The sequence below is a fragment of the Perognathus longimembris genome, chromosome 3 (assembly GCF_023159225.1).
Source record: "Perognathus longimembris pacificus isolate PPM17 chromosome 3, ASM2315922v1, whole genome shotgun sequence".
In the NCBI taxonomy this organism is placed as follows: Eukaryota; Metazoa; Chordata; class Mammalia; order Rodentia; family Heteromyidae; genus Perognathus; species Perognathus longimembris.
Window position 1 is genome coordinate 123261523 of NC_063163.1, and position 21038 is coordinate 123282560.

Genomic DNA, 21038 nt, shown 5'->3' on the forward strand with positions numbered 1-21038 from the left:
ATTCCATATGTATAGATTTCAGTGAGGCAGGGACTGTGTTAAGGTGAACCAGGAGACAGAGCTCTTTAAAAATAATAATACAAATTGTCTTTTTTTTTTTGAGGCTCATCTTATACAACTGAAAGGAAATAGTTTTCCAAGTTGTTTGGACTTTTTTCTTCTAATCTTCAATTTGTGTGTGCACAGATGCATTCACCACAACTCTTTGGCAAAATTAGGAATTGGTATGTAAAATGCTGCCAATCTGTCCAGTACCTGCAATTACTATCACTGTCAGGAACTCAGAATAAAGGACTCTATAAAATTAAGGGTAAAGGAAAAAAATTAACAGTAAGAGAGAGCAAATTACAAACTTCTTTGGAATAAATAGCAATTTTATTCTATTTGGGGCCTCAGAAAATGCTTGTACTAAATTGTTAACTGAAAATTACTATAGACTTAAGAGTTAGACATTTTGTTGTAGTGGTACTGGGGTTTGAACTCAAGGTCTCATGCTTGCTAGGCACTGTACCATTTGAGCCATTCCCCCAGCCCTACACTTACATACTTTGGTGGTAATGGAGTTGAACTAGGCTCTTCCAATTGATCTGTGCCTCCAGGCTCTTAAATTAGTACATATTTTCATCGTTTTAAAGAAATATCCTTGTAATTCTGATTTTAAAGTTTTTACATAACATGTTTAAGTAGCAAAGAAAATAGGTATATCTTATTTTATAGTATTTTCAAAAATCATCTTCTTTAGGTGGTTTGATTATTCACTACTAAAAGTAATGCTGGCATGAATAACCCTGCACATTTATTCACTTTGAAAAACAGACAATGGGACAATAAAGGACAACATTTAACTATAAATGCAACCAGGAACCAGAATGAAGGAAGGACAGAAACTTTAGCAAGGAAACCATGTCTTGTCTTTGTTAGCATGAGAGATTGGTCAATAAGAGGCAGTGATTCAGACTAGCCAGTCCAGGCCAGCTTGTTGAATAAACAAGACTAGAGGCAAAAATAGAATGGAATGAAGGGGAAAAATCCTTAATATGTTTATAAAGTCAGTGGAACTCAAGTAGGAACAGAACATTATTTCTAACAAATGAAGTCAATAGTCTTCACCTATTTGTACTTGTCTGAGTAAAATACATGTAAAAAACTTGATAAAAATTTGGTAGCAGGGCTGGGAATATGGCCTAGTGGCAAGAGTGCTTGCCTTATATACATGAAGCCCAGGGTTTGATTCCCCAGCACCACATATATAGAAAACGACCAGAAGTGGTGCTGTGGCTCAAGTGGCACAGTGCTAGCCTTGAGCAAAAAGAAGCCAGGGACAGTGCTCAGGCCCTGAGTCCAAGCCCCAGGACTGGTCCAAAAAAAAAAAAAAAAAAAAAAAGAGTCTCATGGAGACTTTTCTTCCCAGGCTGTCTTCAAACCATGATCCTCAGATCTCAGCCTCCTGAGTAGCTAGAATTACAGGCTTGAGCTACCAGTGGTTGGCAGATATTCTTTTTATCTTTATTTTTTTTAATATGGCACATGAATTATTTTTTATTTGGAATGACTTTTTTTCTTCTAAACCAAGAAGTATCATTAAATATACCAATGTTTGTTCATGCCCACAAAACACTGTGGCTCCCTACAATTTAGTAAGCATATTCTAGATAAATGATATGCTCTGCTAAGTATAAAAATGACATGAACATGATTGTTTCTGAGTCAAAAACCTTTCACCCATGTTATTAATTTAATCATTATCTCTATGTTGGTTTTTAAAAAAAGTTGATTATGCTATAATATAATCATTGAGGTTCTTAATGTTTACCTTAAAATAAAGACTCAATAAACATAGTCTTTGTTTCATTATTGTTTTACATATTTAATAGAATAAGCTGAATTAGAAATCCAATGATCCCAACTATGAAACCCATAAAGAAGCATGATATTTTCTTCATTGTTTTCAGGTACTTAGCAAACTTTAACAAGTCTTTCAGTAAGTTGGAGTAATTTAGAAATAGCTATTAGAGACTACTAAAATTTTATTTGCACATCTTAAATTGAGAAGCATGCATAGGTTTCTTCCTTGTTCTGTAGACACGAGGAATAAATAGCTCCTTGTCAATGGAAAATTGTTTTCAACTTATCCTAGGGTGAATAAAAGAATATGTGAACAAATAAGTAAATGTTTAACTTTAGCAACATACTCTTTAATCTCAATCTCATTGTAACCTAAAGTTTACCTAATCTCTCCTGCAGAGTGGAATGTTATATACTGCAGTGCAGTCTCCAAATCAGTGGGCACTAATATAAACACAGACCCTGAGATCCCACCTCAGACCTTCAAAATTAGAGGCTGAATCTTTAGTAAGATAGTCACATGGTTTGTGGAGACCTTCAAACTTTATCTTGGATAGATGACTTATGTTTTTCTGTTTAGTTTGTTAAGTAGCAAAGAATAAGAAGAAAATGATAAAAGCAAATGAATGAAGCTTGTTAATATGATGATGGAAGAGGATATTTTGTAGTTCCACTCAAAAATGCTCTAGAAGTACAACTGGATGATCATGACTCTACATGTCAACCTTAAGCTATATGTATTAGAAATCAGGAGAGCCCTATGATTATAATACTTACTGAAAATAAAGCACAAGTGAATAGGAAAAAAGTTTGGACTAAAGTATCTAACTGAAGCATACCACATGGCATACATTCCTGAAAATACTGTGACTCACAGTAAACTTCTCTTTAAAATGTTAGTTCTAAGATATCTACATACAACTTTTCCTAATTCACACACTGAAGGCAGCAGATTTACTGGCTTTCTCCATTATGTTTGTATGCTGTATAATTACTAGTACAAACCATACACTTTTTACCCCACAAAACTATGGGTAAATTGTTCAGTCTTGCTATGCCTCAGGGTCTGTTCCTGTAAATAATGAATCACATCTATTTCATGTGATTGTTGTAATTATTAAACAGAATAATACATATATTATCTATCTATCTATCTATATCTATCTATCTATCTATCTATCTATCTATCTATCTATCTATCTAATCTACAATAAGAAGTACCAGATAGGGACTGGGAATGTGGCTTAGTGGTAGAGTGCTGTCTTACTATGCATGAAGCCCTGGGTTCCATTCCTCAGTACCACATAAGCAGAAAAGGCTGGAAGTGGTGCTGTGGCTCAAGTGGTAGAGTGCTAGCCTTGAGTACAGAGAGGCTCAGGGACAGAGCCCAGGCCCTGAGTTCAAGCCCCAGGACCTGCAAAAAGAAACAAAAAAGAAAAGAAAAGAAAGACAAACTACTCCAAAAGCAATACTTGCAAAATCATTTGTAAACCAACTGAACAACTCATAGAGGAAGAGGGAAAGGAGGAGGGGGTAATGAGGCAGGAGGTAACAAACAATACAAGAAATGTACCCAAGGCCTAACGTATGAAACTAATCTCTCTGTACATCACTTGGACAATAAATAAGAAAAAAAATCCTGAAAAGGGTATTTATAACATTAAACAACAACAAAAAATGATTCTCAAGTCAATAATCGGACCTCTTGCCTCAGTATAAAATAGATAATGAAAATAGGCTTACGGAATTAACAAAGTTGAATTTTATTTATTTATTTATTTGTTTGTTTTTGCCAGTCCTGGGCCTTGGACTCGGGGCCTGAGCACTGTTCCTGAATTCTTTTTGCTCAAGGCTAGCACTCTACCACTTGAGCCACAGCGCCACTTCTGGCCATTTTCTATATATGTGGTGCTGGGGAATCGAACCCAGGGCTTCATGTATACGAGGCAAACGCTCTTGCCACTAGGTCATATTCCCAGCCCACAAAGTTGAATTTTTAAGTAAAAAAAAAAAAGAAATAAAGCAAGTCTTCTAGATCCTGGGGGGGGGGGAGGGAAGAAAAGAAAAGAAAGAAAGAACTACTAGATAGCATATCTTGGTTAAGAGTGCTCATTTTTGGGTTTTGCAAGCTTCTTTCTGTTCACTCAAGATCACCTATCAGTTGTAGGGCAATTTTCAGGACTCATGCACACATCTTCATGTCACTACATTATTTGGTTATTATGCTTCATATCAAGACCTCCACCTTTTTTTGTATCTTGTTATAACTGTCACTAGAAAAATTTCTCTATGACTGTGAGAAATGAACAGTGCTTGTTCCAATGTTTGTGTCTCTTGAGAAATGATTTATCCCCAGATTGGAGGCCTTTTACTTAGAATAAAATGAAACCAAGGGAGCCAAGCAAAGTGCTTGTCTTGTTTTTCCTTAATTCCTTCATCTCCTTTTCTCACCTTCATGGGTAAACATAATAGATTATCCATCTAGAACAAAGAACAGTGCAAGATTCCTCCTGTGTGCTAGAAATGCTTTTGTGGATAAGAAATAAAGGGAAAAATCAAGAGTATAAATCTGGGTATGACTTCTATTGTATCCATGGGGTACACTGTTTATCTCAACTGTCACCATTTGACTTCCACAATGATTTACTGTGGCTAACCAGAAAGTAACCTAGGAGAAATGAATCAAGAAGGTTGAATTTTGGTTGACATTTCCAAACAGAATATATACCAGTGGTTTTTTTTTTTTTTTTAACTTTTTGCAGTAATCTCAAGGGCTTCCATTGAAATCAAAAGCACAACATCTTACTTCTCAGCCCTCCATGCCGTGAATAGTACTTGGCTTGTGGCAATAAAGTGTTTCTGCTTGGCAGTCCTTGTGTCAAGCCTCCCACAGGGAGATTCCTTTTAATGCTCCAAATCCCTTCCAGGGCCACTGTTAATATTTTCAAAAGAAAGATGATATTATTAATATATTCTCTTTTTAATATAAAGTGTTTCTAAAGTAAGTACTTAGTGATTTTTTGCCCCAAGTTACTTGGGCAGGCGTTTGTTTTAATCAGACCACTCAAAATCTTCAGCATGTATTCCATTGCATACATTCAATTAAACAATAATAATGTTCCTATGTAATTTAGCTCAAGCTTTAAGCAAATACATGGAAAGTCAATATTTGAATGAATATACATAATATATATACATATATATCAGAAAAGTGTCATGAATAAACCAGTTAATACAAAGACCTTATGTAGTTTGATTTAATTCTTGAAGTAATTGTGAATATTTCCACAGATGAGAAAAACTACATTTATTTGTTCAATAGATGCAAGAATCCTCTGAGAGCCAGAAACTAGATGCTATTTAGTCTCTCCATGAAGGAAGCAATAGCCAACTCATGAGGTCCCATATTTATTTATTTATGGGCCAGTCCTGGAGCTTGGACTCAGGGCCCGAGCACTGTCCCTGGCTTCTTTTTGCTCAAGGCTAATACTCTGCCACTTGAGCCATAGGGCCCCTTCTGGCCGTTTTCTATATATGTGGTGCTGGGGAATCGAACCCAGGGCTTCATGTATACGAGGCAAGCACTCTTGCCACTAGGCCATATTCACAGCCCGAGGTCTCATATTTAAGACACTACAACAGTGGAAAGTTATTTATACAATGACACAGGATAAAATATAGATCTTGAATTCTGAAACTATAATAAATTTTAGTAATGATTTGCATTGAGTTAACCTCCATATCCTAAAAGTCACTTGTTTTGCTCATTCATGTCAACTTCTATGCAGAAAACTACAACCCAAGTAAGTTGGTGAATTCAGGTTAGTTACCATAAGTTGTTTTTCTAGTTTTTTAGGTTGCCAAAAACCATTGTGTCTGTACTGGAGCCTGAACTCAGGGCCTGGGTGCTGTCTCTTAGCTTTTCTGCCTCAAGCTGGAGCTCTATCACTGGGACCACAGCTCTATTTCTGGATCTTTGGTGATTAATTGGAAATAAGAGTCTCATGGACTTTCCAATAGCCTGGGATGGTGACTTTGAACCTTGATCCTCAAATTTTAGCCTCCAGAGTAGCTAGAGTTTTAAGTGTGAGCCACCGGTGCTGGCTTTAGCCTGCAAAATTTCATGACAATTGTCATAAATCATGGCTGTACATTGGCATTGGTACTGATACTTTCTACTTCTGCCCTAATGAAATGGTCTACCAGAGAAAAGGGCCTGACTGAGTTCACGTTTTAGAGGCCAGAAGGAGAGAGTCATCCAAGAGCATGTAGAAAAGGTGGGCAGAGAGGTAGAATGAAAACCAGGATAAAGTAGCCTGGTGACCTAGAGGTAAACCTGAGGGAAATTTTTTTTCCTTATATTGTGTCTGATGCCAGAGACATGAATATAATGGAGGAATCACTGACTTTGACCATCAAGAACAAATTAATTTGCAATCTGTAAAAAGAACAGAATTCACGGGAATAAAAGATGAATGGCAATCAAGGAACTAAGAATTCATAAAGAGGTGAAGTCAATGGTTTAAGTATACTTAGAGTCAACATCTGTAAATAGCTGCTATAGGAGCTACTCAAGTCCATAAAAGTTTGATGCAGAATGCTGTGTATGTAAAATATAGTGTTCTAGGAAGAGATAATGCTATAGCTGTTATCAGGCATTCCAAAGAGGAGAGTATCCGTGTAAACCTGTCACAGCAGAAGGTTGGACTAGAAGATCCAGTACTCTTAAGACAAGCTGGAAGAAAGCTGTACCCTTTGAGAGAAACGGAGTTTATATTTCATTCTAGTTTTTCTATTAGGATAGCTGTCTTTCAAAGGATCTGCTTTCAGTGGTGAGAGTTTTCTACAATAAAATGCTTGAGCGACCGCTGGTGGATGTTATAAAATCCAGCTGATCGTCTATGAAACATATTTGAAAAAGATTGCTTAGAAAAATGAGCTTCTACTTCCTTCTCACTCAGGCTGTTTCACAATCAAATGTACCAGGTAAGAGAGATACAACATGTGACAATCACAAGATACAACATATAACTAGTATTTTTACAATAATAGTAATTTTTTCTCAATTGTTGGGCTTGGATTCTGGGTGTAGGCACTGTCCCTGAGCTCTTCAGCTCAAGTCTAGCACTCTACCACTAGACACAGCATCACCAATGGTATTCTGGTGGTTAATTGGAGAGAAATGTCTTATGGACTTTCCTTCCCAGGCTGGCTTTGAACTGTGATCTTTAGATCTCAACTTCCTGAGTAGTTAGGATTTCAGGCATGAGCCACCAATGCTGAGCATAAGTTATTTTTTTTAAAACACCAGGAAAAATAGTATATGTAGACTTGGTTTCATGACAGAATTTAGTAGCTCATTCTGCATTTATTCAAAGAGATAAAATAGAGTAAAACATTCTCTGAAGATACGGAATGAGAAAATCTGGCTAATTTATTAGTCTATCTTTTTGTAAGACTGGATAAGATGAAAAGACACAAAAGGTGTTTTGGTGGTTGGGTATACAAATATATTGTGCTTTGAACTCAAGACCTCTTGTTTGTTAGGTAGCCATGCCCCACCTTTTTATTTTTCTTTGGTTATTTTCCTAATGAAGATTTTTCCCCCTAATAAAGTGTGTATTTTTTTTAACCAGGACTGGACCTCAAACTTCTCATTTATGCCTTCCATGTACCTGGTATGACATGTACATGTCGCCATTCCCAGCTTATTAGTTGAAATGAGATCTTGCTAAGTTTTACCCAAACTGAGTAGTTGCGATTACAGGTGTGAGACGGTGCATCTGGCTAAACTTGCTACGTGTCACACAGAACATTATGATGTAGTTCATTGTTCTTTAAATGCAGTTGTTTATTTGGACACAGGCAAAATAATTATGGAATAGCTAAGGAATTTCTCAAGAATTCATTTTTTATTTTTATTTTCTTGTCAGTGTTGTGGCTTGAACTCATGGCCTAGGTGCTGTCCCTGAGCTCTTTTGCTCAAGGCTAGCACTGTATCACTTGAACCACAGCACCACCTCTGTCCTTTTTCTATATATGTGGTACTGGGGAATCGAACCCAGGGCTTCATGTATATGAGGCGAGCACTTTACCACTAGGCCATATTCCCAGCCTACTGTACCACCTTGAGCCACAGCTCCACTTCTGGTTTTTGAGTGGTCAGGGACTTTTCTGCCCTGGCTGGCTTTAAACCGTAATCCTCAGCTCTCAGCCTGCTGGGGAGCTAGGACTACAGGTGTGAGCTGCTGGCGCCCAGTACAGTTTTATAATAAGTAATCACCCTGTGATCAAATAGACAATTCTAATTGGTTTCACAAATATGCTTAATTTGTCACTGAGATTACCTGCAGGTGGATTTTTAATGTGGCACTCATCTCTCTTAATATAAAGTTCTTCTTCCAGTACTTCCTTAATTCTCTTATGTGGTTCACAATATAAAAATTTCTTCCCTGTAAAAGCAGTAACAAAATTGGTTTCTTATTTCTACCCAGTCTTCCAGTCTTTGTACTTACTTGAATGTGTTTTTAAAACATGATGAGTGAAAGGTTATGTTGCAGAATGACAGATTCAGGACTCAAGGGGCTGCTTCTATACACACAAGAAAGTGTGAACATCTACAGGACAGTTTTGATGGGGACACATTCAATCACTTGCACTTATTATCAAACAGATCAGACACCCAAGTTCAAGATTGAAGATATCTGAAACAAACCTGATCAGTCCAGGTGCAATAGACCTGAAAAGGGGGAAAGGGGAAAACAAACTAAGGATGTTACAAGCTGCCTTTGTCTTCTGGCTTAATAATAGAAACAACTATTACTTTGTATCGTGTTCCAACAAGAGAGTTTATAGTCTCATCATATATACAATCAGATCATACCTAGAAAACTGTGTTAGGTGATTTAATTAAGTGGATAATGTTAGAGAAGTTCCATTAGATGGTGAGAGCACTACAAATGACATCAAAGGTTTAATTTGTTCTGTGATGAATTTGGTGGGTACTCAAATAGTCAATGCTTCTATGAGAAAGGTCCACACTTTGTGACTATTTGAGAGCATACCTGTGAGTAGGGAATAGAGTCTGAAGACTTTCCCAATGATTAGAGGTATCTGAAAATTGTATGGATACTTACTCTACTTAGGCTGAGCCATAAAAGGAGGTTCTTTGGGAAACAGAGGCAAAACTTCGTATTTTTCTCTTCTGACTCTGAGCTATGAAACATTTGTATTTTTGTATTAACTCATTACCCCTTTCCTTGCAACTTTCCCAGTGTTTGACACATGGTAAGCCTCAATATAAGAGTGATGAGAACTTTTACATAGTAGCATTTTAAGGTAAAAGCTGCAGGATAGAATTTTAAGCAAAAGCAAGGACTCCACATTAACTACTGATTTTAGTTGCTCTAAAGCTTGTGCATGAGGCATGGCAATCACACTGGTGCTAAAGCTGCAGAGAAAAGAGGCACCTTTCACCAAGAGGCAGTGTTTTCTGTGACTGATGAGGCCTGAGGTGGGGACAAGGTGTCCCTGTGGGTAAGTGGGTAAGTGAAGGCTCTCCTGGGGTACAAATACTGAGAGCTTCTGCCCAGTGCTCCCTCCTGGGGCTGCCCAAGGCAGAGGGAGCCTTCAAAATCCCAGGTTCCTCCCCAGAGAGACAATCAAGGAGACACTGTGGAGAGCTGGGAATTTCTTATGTTCCTCTTTTGCCCTATTATTTTCCTGCTGCAGATGTATGGTGTGCAAGAAGCTATGAAATATCTGTAAATTTATGAAACAATTGTAAGCTGGCCATGATTCGAGTTATAGCCATGTCAAATTTACCTAGTTGTAAAATAGAACTGTATTTATTTAAATATTGCTTGTATATTTGCCAGGGCTGGAAGAAAACAGCAGTGGGTTCAAATGTGGCCAACAACTGAGATTCTAAACAGATGGGGTAATAATTTGTGGCAGAGTCTGACAGATGGGAGTTAGAATGCTTTTTAAAGTATTTCGTCACTTCTTTCCCTCTGGTCTGTACATCAAGGTACTTATCAGTTAAGTGGGTGAATTTGATAAATGATCTGCCTGTTTGTGTGTGCAGGTTTATTCATACACATACACACATACATGTCTGTATCTATATTATATACATGTCAATGTGTGCATTTTTGTGCATACATAATTTAATGGCACATGGATATTCTCTTTTAAGAATAATGCCACTACATACCAACTCAGTAGAAAGGTGTGACCCGCCCTTGAGTTCAGGTGCCCTTTTGAAGGACATTTTGTGGAGAAGGACAAGATGCTTTCTGCCATAATGCCAACATCTCTACCTTTATCAAAACAGCAGCTCTATAGACCCCTCTCTTGTCCAAACCTCCTTTTTAGTCCTCTAGCTAGGCTTTCAGTAACCCCTCCCCCCACATCCCCAATCCCTCCCACGCACCTCTCCCTCCCGCAGTCCGTGGCAGACGACTGAACTCACACTGTTTGTGGGGTTCCTGGGGTCCGTTTGACTGACCAGATATCCAGCATCCCAGCCCTGCAGGTTGCCTACATTGCTCTCCGCTGCTGCCCGCCTCAGGTGCTGCCACAGCTTCGGTCACTACCTGGGCCTCCTGAAGTCTCATGCCGCTGGGGTTCTTGGGGGCCTTAGGACACCAGGCCTTAGCTCTGCAGGCTGCCAGGGAACTTGATGCGCCTCTGGTTGCCATAGTGACTAGAATGCTCTCCGCCTAGCAGCTCTGGGAACTTCCTCAAGGTCCCAGGTGGGACGTCCTTCCTGCCAAAGGTGCTTAAGTTAGGGGACTGAGATTCTATTATTGGCCAAAGTGAAACACTTCCCATTCATCTGTAGTTTCCATGAAAGACTTCCGATTAACCTTTAGTTTGTTTCTTACACCAGCTATGACAGGTATTACATATAAGGAGCAGCATGGGATTTTATATGGAATGGAAAATCAGATTAAAAAACTTATGGCTCATGTATAATACCTATTTTTATATGTTGATATGTAGCATACAAATTTAAAATGTAGGTATAAGTCATCAAATGCAAAGCTATCTACTAACCCTTTACAACAAATGTTATTTGCTTTTAATAATCCATGTCCTCAATGACTACCATACATGCACTACATGAAATAGTACTAAAGAAAAAAAGATTATTTGGTTATAATTGACAACTGGTGGCACTGGTGGCTAGTTTATCTTCCTTTTGTTCTCATTTTATTCTAGTTGACACATCAGCCTCATTGCAATTATCCTTTTTTCCCATTTTGTTCTAGTTGACATGTCAGCTTTATTGCAATTTTATTTAGCAATGAAAAACTGACATTTGTAATAATGCAAGTATTAAAAAAAATCATGATGTGTGGCTGTCATCTCCAGTGATAAGGGGGAAATTTCCTAGAGTCCATGTGTAATGTTTTTTATTCCAAACATCACATAAAATATTTGGGTGCTTTCTTTTTCTAATTATATGTTTTAGCACAACTTTTTGAATGTCTTTAAATAATTTCATTAATATTGACAATCTAAAGGAGAAGAAATTACTAATTAAAAATATATACTCAAGAAAGTTTTGGGCTGGGAATATGGCCTAGTGGCAAGAGTGCTTGCCTCCTACACATGAAGCTCCTGGTTTGATTCCCCAGCACCACATATATGGAAAACAGCCAGAAGGGGCGCTGTGGCTCAGGTGGCAGAGTGCTACCCTTGAGCGGGAAGAAGCCAGGGATGGTGGCTCAGGCCCTGAGTCCAAGGCCCAAGACTGGCCAAAAAAAAAAAGAAAATACAAGAAAAAAAAAAAAAAAAAGGAAAGTTTTGAATGCCTATGAAAGTCTAGGAAAACCATGACTTTATTAAAATTTACTTGCATATTAAAAACCATGAAATTATAAAGACTCTTGCCTTAGAGATTTTTGATCCTGTACAGCAAAAGGCTTTTAGAAATGTCTGCAGAAATTTTTGGTTGTCACAACTGGAAGAGGCTGAGGTGCCCCTGGCATGTAGTGAGTGAAGTCCAGGAATGCTTCTTCCTCTAGCCCCCAGTAAATTACTTGGCTTCAAATGTCAAGAGTGTGGAGGGACTCTGATGTGCCTATTACCCAAGGGTTCAGAATAAAATCAAAGGGGCTGGGGATATGGCCTAGGCAAGAGTGCCTGCCTCATATATATGAGGCCCTGGGTTCGATTCCCCAGCACCACATATATAGAAAATGGCCAGAAGTGGCACTGTGGCTCAAGTGGCAGAGTGCTAGCCTTGAGCAAAAAGAAGCCAGGGACAGTGCTCAGGCCGAGTCCAAGCCCCAGGACTGGCCAAAAAAAAAAAAAAAAAAAAAGAATAAAATCAAAGGAAAGAGGAAAGTATCCTAACCTCTTTTGATTCTTATTGTAATGATTACATACCCCCGAACTTAAAAAAAAAAAAATTCAGTGCTGGGAATATGGCCTAGTGGCAAGAGCGCTCGCCTCGTATACTTGAAGCCCTGGGTTCGATTCACCAGCACCACATATATAGAAAACGGCCAGAAGTGGCGCTGTGGCTCAAGTGGCAGAGTGCTAGCCTTGAGCAAAAGGAAGTCAGGGACAGTGCTCAGGCCCCGAGTTCAAGGCCCAGGACTGGCCCCCCAAAAAAGATAAATAAAATAAATTCAAACTGCATTTAAAAAATAAAGGAAAAATGTTAAAAAAAAAAAAAAAGAATGCAGCCAGGTATTGGTGGCTTTCATCTTTAATACTAGCTACCCAGGGTTACTGCTAGTTTGAAGCCAGCCCAGGCAGGAGTCTGAGAGACTTTTACACTAATTAACCACCCAAAAAACAGGAAGTGGAGTTGTGGCTCAAGTGGTAGAGCACGAGCCTTAGCAAAGAAGCTTGGGGACAGTGCCTAAGCCCTGAGTTCAAGCCCCAGGACTGGCGCGCGCGCACACACACACACACACACACACACACACACACACACAAAATTGCAACAGCAAATGAAAGTAAATTTGAATCCTAAATTTTTTGGGGGTGGTACATACCCCAAGTCTTTTTTTTTTTCTTTGAGGGGGTAGGGAACTGGGGCTTGAACTTAAACTCAGGGCCTCCAGTTAATTGGAAATAAGAACCTTTGTTATTTACCTGAGCTGACTTCAAATAGTGGTTCCTAGATCTCAACCACCTGAGTAACTAGTCATATGATTCTTATTCAGGTATTTATATGATTCCCACTGTAGAGCCATTATCTTTTTCCAAGAATTGGTCACTGCCATCAGCTCACATATTCTTCATGAATTATTAAATTCTGCTTTGGAAAAACATGGGATAGGCTCCTAATTTTCTTTTAGTAATAACACTTTTTTCCGTTACTAAAATGTCCCTATGATTATAAAGTGTATGAGAATGGACAATGGAGGTATGGCTCAAGGAGTACAGCATCAGCTTTGAGCAAAAAGGGTAGCAAGAGCTTGAGGCCCTGACTTCAAGCTCTAGTACTGGTACAAAGAAAAAGGGTGAAAATGGTCTTAAATGGTATATTGTAAGGACAAAAGCATCACTAAGTGATGCTGTAGATAATCTAGTAAATGCTAAAGAAAGCATAAAGAGAGCAAACAATACAAATTCTCCCCTCAAGGAGAAGGAATTTTTCTTATATGAATTTTGTTCACCAGCATTTTTGATTGCTAATGCCTAAAAAGAGGATTCACATGTCAATTCTTTATCAGAAATAAGGAGATTTCTTTGGGTCTAAAGTTAAATGCAAAGTTTCCTTAAAACCATGGATGCAGTCCATGAGGCAACCTTGTTCAACAATCTCATTAGGTAGATGGGGTCCTATTCTACCCTCACTTGTTTGTCAGCTTTATCTGTCATTTAGTATATCTTCTTTGTGCCAAGTTAAGCAGAAATCAATCCTTCATATTCTGACAAAATCTTTGTATCAGAGATATTGGTTCTCTGAAACGAGGCATGCCCTAGCAACAGATCACAAAATAAATGAAGTTCTCCCAACTTCTTGACATAGTCACAATGATTCAGTTCTTTTATTATCATTTAGCTTTTGGTTTTGAAATAACAGCTTGTTCTGACAAAAAGACACCACTAAAATATTGTTTAAATATCACTGTAATGTAGTCTATGATGATTGACTCATATGGGTTGACTCGAGATGTATACCAGTAGACATTTAAAATGTATATTGAAGAAAGGTTTACCTTTCCTTGTGGTAGTTCTAGTGTCAGTAGGTTAAGTGGAGGCCTTTTGGGAATAGTCAAAGAGTGAGTGGCCATATAAACAGTGGAATACTACACTAAAAAGGCCAGAAAGAGTAGATATTGAATAAATGAATGTGGTTGGAATAAATATGCTATGGATGGACTCAATAAATTTATACATAGTTAAAAAAAGAATTCATGCCTTTTTTGTGTGAAAACATTTATCTTTCTTGAATATGTATACTTATGCTTTTGGTTACTATCTAAGAAAGTGTAAGCTATTTGGTTTTCATTCCCATGTAACAGCCATTCTCTCACTTAGAATTCCTTATGCCTTGTCATTTTGCCTTTGCAAGGGTTTGTAGAAAATGAGAACTTTAGATCCAATCTTTCTTGAAATTCAAGGCTGTATGAGCAGTATTTAACCTAGCATGAAATGGTAGTTAAGGGGCTGGGGATATGGCCTAGTGGCAAGAGTGCTTGCCTCGTATACATGAGGCCCTGGGTTCGATTCCCCAGCACCACATATACAGAAAATGGCCAGAAGTGGTGCTGTGGCTCAAGTGGCAGAGTGCTAGCCTTGAGCAAGAAGAAGCCAGGGACAGTGCTCAGGCCCTGAGTCCAAGCCCCAGGACTGGCCCAAAAAAAAGAAATGGTAGTTAAAACCTTCTAGACTAAGGTATAGTTACTTGTTTGCAAGTCTAAAAGGTCATACTAACTTACTGTAAGAAAAAGGACCATGTTGACTAGGACTGTTCACAATGCGGAATGGATTATAGTAGGCAAAACACTATATCACATTCATGAATCAAACACCTAGCTAATTGCTTTCCTTAAAATGTTCTATATTCTGAAGACCAAATATCCAGTTTTTTTTAAATTTTAAACTTGTAAAACATTCAAGTCACTAGTAATATGGTATAAAATGAAAGCAACTGGCGATAACATAAAGAAGATAGATAATTGCATTAGTATATTTAAGAGTTTTAAATTCTGAATTACCCTATCTGATAAAAAATATGTCAAGGGGCTGGGAATGTGGCTTACTGGTAGAGTGTTTGCTTAGCAAGCACCAAACCCTGGGTCCAATTCCTCAGTACCACATAAACAGAAAAGGCCAAAAGTGGCGCTGTGGCTCAAGTGGTAAAGTGCTAACCTTGAGCAAAAAGAAGCTCAGGGACAGTGCCCAGGGCCTGAGTTCAAGTCCCAGGACTGGCACATATATATATATATATATATATATATATATATATATAAAATATTCAACAAAGATCTAGGACATAGAATATTTTAAAACATACTTTTTTCAGACCAGCACCAGAAATATCTTTGGTTTGTGTACTGTTCATTTCAACAGGTAAGTTAAAATTACTTCTAATGAAAAAAAATCACAAACTCAGCATAAATCATTGAAGATGTACCAAGCAACTCTTGAATACATTCTGACATCAAAGTCTGGCAATTCACTTGGAAGAATACTGTGAGAAACCATGAATTTTTACAGTAAGACACTGATTTCTACTTTGTACTGGGAAAATATTTTATTTCTGACACTAAGGATATACTGGCATTTTCGAAATTTAAGAAAATTATCAGAACCATTAAGACTTAGGAGAAGAATTTGTACAGCCTTCTACAACTTCAAAGAGGTAGTGATAAATACTTGTTCTTCTGGCAATATCAAATGCAGTTTCTTCCAAGTTGTTCTTCAGACCTGGTTTGATATAACGGTTCATTAGAAGGAGTTCTAGAGTATCTTTGCTATCTCTGTTCCCAGCAGCAAGATGCAAGGGGGTCAACAGGCCTTTCGTTTGGGCATTGATATCTGCATCATGCTGAAGTAAGAAAGAAGCCACTCTGGTATTATTCCACTTACAAGCACTGTGCAAGGGAGTCCAGCCATCCACAGTTATAGCATGAACATCTGCCCCTTGGGCCACCAACTCACGGACAATGTCTAAGTGTCCACTGTAGGCTGCCCGATGAAGAGGGGTATACTCATCGTCATCCCTAGTATTCACATGAGTGGCCTTTTTGGAAAGAAGTTTCCGCACTGTAGTAAGCTGAGAATGGAAGATAGATACATATTTCAACTCCAAGCAAAAAAATAAAGAAAATTAAACTGTCCTGTGGCTTTAGATTCAAGCAAATAAAAACAAACCTAACCAAACCCAAAAACTACTTATCAGATGACTTTAAAATAAAAGCAATTTAAAATTTTTGTATTGGGAGGACAAGTAACTTAATAATGAACATGTGTTATGCTGTTATCTTTTAATGTGATTATCTAAATATCAAGCCACATATTTAATTATGGTTCAATTAAGGCCTATTTCCCAAAGCCAGAGAGAATCAATACAGACTATAAATGTATTTAATAATCTGCAAATTTCATCTGCAAAAAAAAAAAAAGACAGGGCTGGGAATATGGCCTAGTGGCAAGAGTGCTTGCCTTGTATACATGAAGCCCCAGGTTCGATTCCCCAGCACCACATACATAGAAAACAGGCAGAAGTGGCACTGTGGCTCAAGTGGCAGAGTAGTAGCCTTGAGCAAAAAGAAGCCAGGGACAGTGCTCAGGCCCTGAGGCAAGCTCTAGGGATGGCAAAAAAAAAAAAGACAGATTCATATGTTATGAAAGGATTACTATACCAACATACATGGCATATAAAGGTTTAACAAAATGAAACTTCTCTTAACAGAAGAATAAAATGAGGATAAGAAAATTCAGGGTCTAAAGGACTCAGTTCCTTTTCTTTTGGTCAATCCTGTGGCTTTAACTCATGGCTTGAGCTTCTTTTGTTCAAGGTTAGCATTGTAACAGCTTGAGTAACAGTGCTACTTCCCGCTTTTTCTTATTAATGTGGTACTGAGAAATCAACCCCAGGGCTTCACACACGCTAGGCAAGCACTCTACCACTAAGCCACATTCCCAGCCCATCAATTCCTTTCAAATACAACTTTAGAAACATGTTATCAGGAAGTGTTTTTCAGTTTGGTCTATGAACCTCTGGTATTTTGCAGTGCACATTAAGAAGATCTACAAAATGTAAAACACATTTATTTTCCTTGTAGAGATATGTGAGGACTAAATAAAATAACGTTATTAAGGCATGTGGTTTATCTGCTATTTAGTGTTAACATCCCCACTATCTTAAATTATACTGAACTAGAAGATAATGATTAGATACAACTGATTTGAAATATAAACGATTTAAAAATACACAATCAGACAATTGCTTATGAGCTTTCTAATCAACCTTAAATATTACAATACTGATACCTTAATTTGTGCTTTCTTCTACATTGCTTCATTTTATTCTCATTAACCTGAATAAACAGGCAAATATTATGATGGCAACATTGAAGTCAAGAAATCAGAGATTCAGAAAATGTGTAAGCCTAAAGATATGGTTCAAATGGAGGTTGGGGGTGGGTTGGGGAAAAGATCTTCCAGCTACAAACCCAATGGTCTTCCTACTATGTAATGGCCCTTGCTTTAAAAAATAATTTTTACCCGATTATTTTCGGCAGCCCAAAGAAGCAATTTGCTTGGCTCCTTCTCCATTTTTTTTTCTTGCAATTGATACCACTCTTCACTTTTTTCATCTTGTTCCTCATCTTCATCAGAATTGCCTAACCATAGACTTTGAGTACCAGTGGGAATGAGGTGTCCATGTGTTTTCAACAGTTCAAGTTGGTTAAAGTGGTCAGAAAAATCCGGTGAATTTTCTGCATCTGTTTTTTCACCATGATTTATTTTCTCTTTTTCCATTGTTACTATTCTAAACAAAAAACATTTTATACGCTAAGGTAGATTTCTAGAGATGAATTATGTCTGCTTTATTTTGTTCATCAAGATCTGAAAACACAAACAAAAAAAATTTTTTTAGCCAAATGGTAACAGAGGCTTAATCTTAGAGTATATAACAACCTTGCACATGGTGGTTCTGTCATGATACTCATTAAATATTAAAATACTTGAACTGATAGAGGTAAGTATGTATTATCCTTGTGGTACAGCTATATTTGTGTTTATTTTTTTTGTTAATGGTTTAGATAGGATGGTTTTATGTTAAAAGTGATAAATATTTTAAAGTATAAAAATAAGTGGAGGTACACTCAATATATATATATATATTTTTGGCCAGTCCTGGGCCTTGGACTCAGGGCCTGAGCACTGTCCCTAGCTTCTTCCCGCTCAAGGCTAGCACTCTGCCACTTGAGCCACAGCGCCGCTTCTGGCCGTTTTCTGTATATGTGGTGCTGGGGAATCGAACCTAGGGCCTCGTGTATCCGAGGCAGGCACTCTTGCCACTAGGCTATATCCCCAGCCCCAACACTCAATATTTTTGTAAATGAGACATAAAATAGAATACAAGCAAAAATTTGTACTTCCTAAAAAAAATGCTACTTCCTAAATTGTTTTTTAGGATTGTTAAAGGTAACATATTCCTTAAAAGCCTATCTTCCCTAGGTGCCGGGGATACGGCCTAGTGGCAAGAGTGCTTGCTTTGCATACATGAAGCCCTGGGTTCTATTCCCTAGCACCACATATACAGAAAACGGCCAGAAGTGGCACTGTGGTTCAAGTGGCAGAGTGCCTTGAGCAAAAGAAGCCAGGGACAGTGCTCAGGAGTCCAAGGCTGTAGGACTTGTTTTGTTTTGAATTGATTTTGGCTTTTACTCCTGTCTTTGCTCAACAAATATGAACACAATACTTAGGTACTCAGATCAATTAACAACGTCTTTACTTGAAGAAGCTAGTATGGGTGACTGCAAAGACATATATTACTATTTTGGGACGATATCCAGATATCAAGGTTATTCAGAAGGATCAGGATCATAATTCACTCATTCTTAAAGAATTAAGGAAGAGTTCCTGAAGGAAGTGTTGGTTGTTTTGGTAGGCTGCTATATTACTTGATAAATTAGTATTAACGTAAAATGTTATTCTAATAACACCATTTCTCAATTTCTTAACTATATTTGTTGAAATCCTTCTAGTTTTTGGTCCGTTGTTGGCTTGAAGTGTGGGCTTGGGTGCTGTCCCTGAGTTTCTTTGTGCTCAAGGCTAGCGCTGTACCACTTGAGCCACAGCACCACTTCCAGTTTTTGAATGGTTAATTGGAGATAAGAGTCTGAGTCTCACTGTGACTTTTCTGCCTGGACTGGCTTTGAACTGGGATCCTCAGATCTCACTCTCTTGAGTAGCTAGGATTACAAGCATAGCCACCAGTGTCTGGTTTCCTTCTGAGTCTTTTGAAGGGCATTTAAAAACATCATCTCTTATTCTTATTCTTTTTTTTTTTTTGGTCAGTCCTGGGCCTTGGACTCAGGGCCTGAGCAATGTCCCTGGCTTCTTTTTTGCTCATGGCTAGCACTCTTGCCACTTGAGCCACAGCGCCACTTCTGGCCGTTTTCTGTATATGTGGTGCTGGGGAATCGAACCCAGGGCTTCATGTATATGAGGAAGGCACTCTTGCCACTAGGCCATATCCCTAGCCCCCATCTCTTATTCTTTTTTGATGCTTCCAAGTAGATCTCTTTGCTTTCTCTTTTAAATGGCGCTATACTTTGTCCTGTTTAACAATTAACTTTGTGTTTAAAAGACTACATAAAGACAGGCACCACTTATATTTATGCATCACCTGTACACAACAGGCACTAAGAACACTGTAACATTATGGTAGGAGTGGTGGTACATGTCTGTATTCTGTTATTTGTGATGTGGAGTAAGAAGGGTCAAGAATTCAATGCCAGCTCAGGCAAAGTTAACCAGACTGTATCTCAAAAACAAAAGGCTTGCACCATGGGTCAAGTGTCATGTGTGTGCCTGGCAAGTGGGAGGCACTGGATTCAATCCCCAGGAATGGGTAAGGGGGAATGGGGGGAAAAAAGAAAAACAAAGAAAGACAGAATTTGAAACACTAGACTTGGTTAAAGCCTTATCACTTAGTTTTGCTCGTGTCCTCTAACTTTTCTGGGTATAGTAATATGTAAGGAAGGATTATACTAAAGGGTTTCAATGTCCTGTCCATCTTTTCAGTCTACTAAGAGACCCTACCCTAACTGCTTCTTGCAACATTCTAGCACAAATCTACCCCCTTCAGCATGCCTTTCCTTTATATAAATTCTGCATGTACTTTTCCATTCATGATAGCACAAATAAAAACGATCAAGACTCTCGCTCCACGTACACGCTCTACTCACAACTCTTAACAGAAAGGGGTTATTATGCACTATTTCACATGCGAAGGCGCAGAGATCCCGATGGATGAAAACGACTTGACATACATCAAGACTTCTCCAACGGAAAGACCGGGTCTTCTAATTCGGCAGTTGCACTATATTCTACTGCTTTTACACAACGCACACAGATGTGCCCAACCTGGAGACCAGAGTGACAATAGGGAAAGGAGGGAGGAAAAACGTCGGAGGAGAGGAAGTTGGAGAAAACAAGGGAGGGGTAACAACGTTTGACAAGAAATGTACTCATTACCTTACGTATGTAACTGTAACTCCTCTGACATCACCTTTACAATTAAAAAAAAAAAAAAGCTAAAAAACAGTCTGTGACCTGGCGGGTCTGGAGTGTCCTGGCCGGGCCCCGGTCAGGGCGCGGGCACCCAGCGAGTCCTCACCGGCCCGTGAATCGCGGCATTCCAAGGAGCCCAAAGCGGCCGGACCTCCAGTGCGCGTCTGGGCTCCCCGTGGACCGCCCCGGGAGCCCACACGGCTCGGCACTGCCCGCAAGCCTGGTCCCGGACCCGGACTCAGGGCCTGCTTCCGCGACAGCGGACTCGGCGCGGCGGACCCACTTCCGGGTTCGTGCCCTCGCAGCCCACGATTGGCTCTCGCTCTCGCCGACAAGGAGCGTGGAAGTACGTGAGGTTTACGTCAGCGACGAGGTATCGCGAGACGCCAGTGCCGCGCTCCCCGTGGGCCTCGCCCCCGCGTCGGCCCTTCCAGGTGCTTTTCCCCGTCCGTCGGGCGTGGCGGGGG

The 21038-nt window shown here is 39.0% G+C and overlaps 2 protein-coding genes across 6 annotated transcripts; both read right to left on the reverse strand.

The window, feature by feature from the left end:
* Positions 1-1894: 1894 nt before the first annotated feature.
* Positions 1895-11077, reverse strand: C3H11orf97 (chromosome 3 C11orf97 homolog). Of its 2 annotated transcripts, none has more exons than XR_007210562.1 (3): positions 8193-9153; positions 4652-4777; positions 1895-2133 (listed from the first exon to the last, which is right to left on the reverse strand). XR_007210562.1 is itself a non-coding variant. In XM_048344097.1 (3 exons), the coding sequence occupies exons 1-3, from the start codon at positions 10545-10547 to the stop codon at positions 4632-4634; spliced, it is 480 nt and encodes a 159-aa protein (XP_048200054.1). In that variant the 5' UTR covers positions 10548-11077; the 3' UTR covers positions 3944-4631. The 2 variants fall into 2 exon arrangements, 1 of the variants encoding a protein (XP_048200054.1); XM_048344097.1 differs by lacking the exon at positions 1895-2133 and adding an exon at positions 10319-11077 and having other exon boundaries at positions 3944-4777; positions 8193-8297.
* A 4365-nt stretch (positions 11078-15442) lies between these two features.
* Ankrd49 (ankyrin repeat domain 49) lies at positions 15443-20815 on the reverse strand. Of its 4 annotated transcripts, none has more exons than XM_048344093.1 (4): positions 20536-20815; positions 20285-20424; positions 17551-17895; positions 15443-16096 (listed from the first exon to the last, which is right to left on the reverse strand). In XM_048344093.1, exons 3-4 carry the CDS (start codon positions 17806-17808, stop codon positions 15635-15637), a joined length of 720 nt encoding a protein of 239 aa, XP_048200050.1. In that variant the 5' UTR covers positions 17809-17895; positions 20285-20424; positions 20536-20815; the 3' UTR covers positions 15443-15634. The 4 variants fall into 4 exon arrangements, with proteins under 4 accessions (XP_048200050.1, XP_048200051.1, XP_048200052.1 ...); XM_048344094.1 differs by having other exon boundaries at positions 20247-20424; XM_048344095.1 differs by lacking the exon at positions 20285-20424.
* Between the last annotated feature and the right edge of the window lie 223 nt (positions 20816-21038).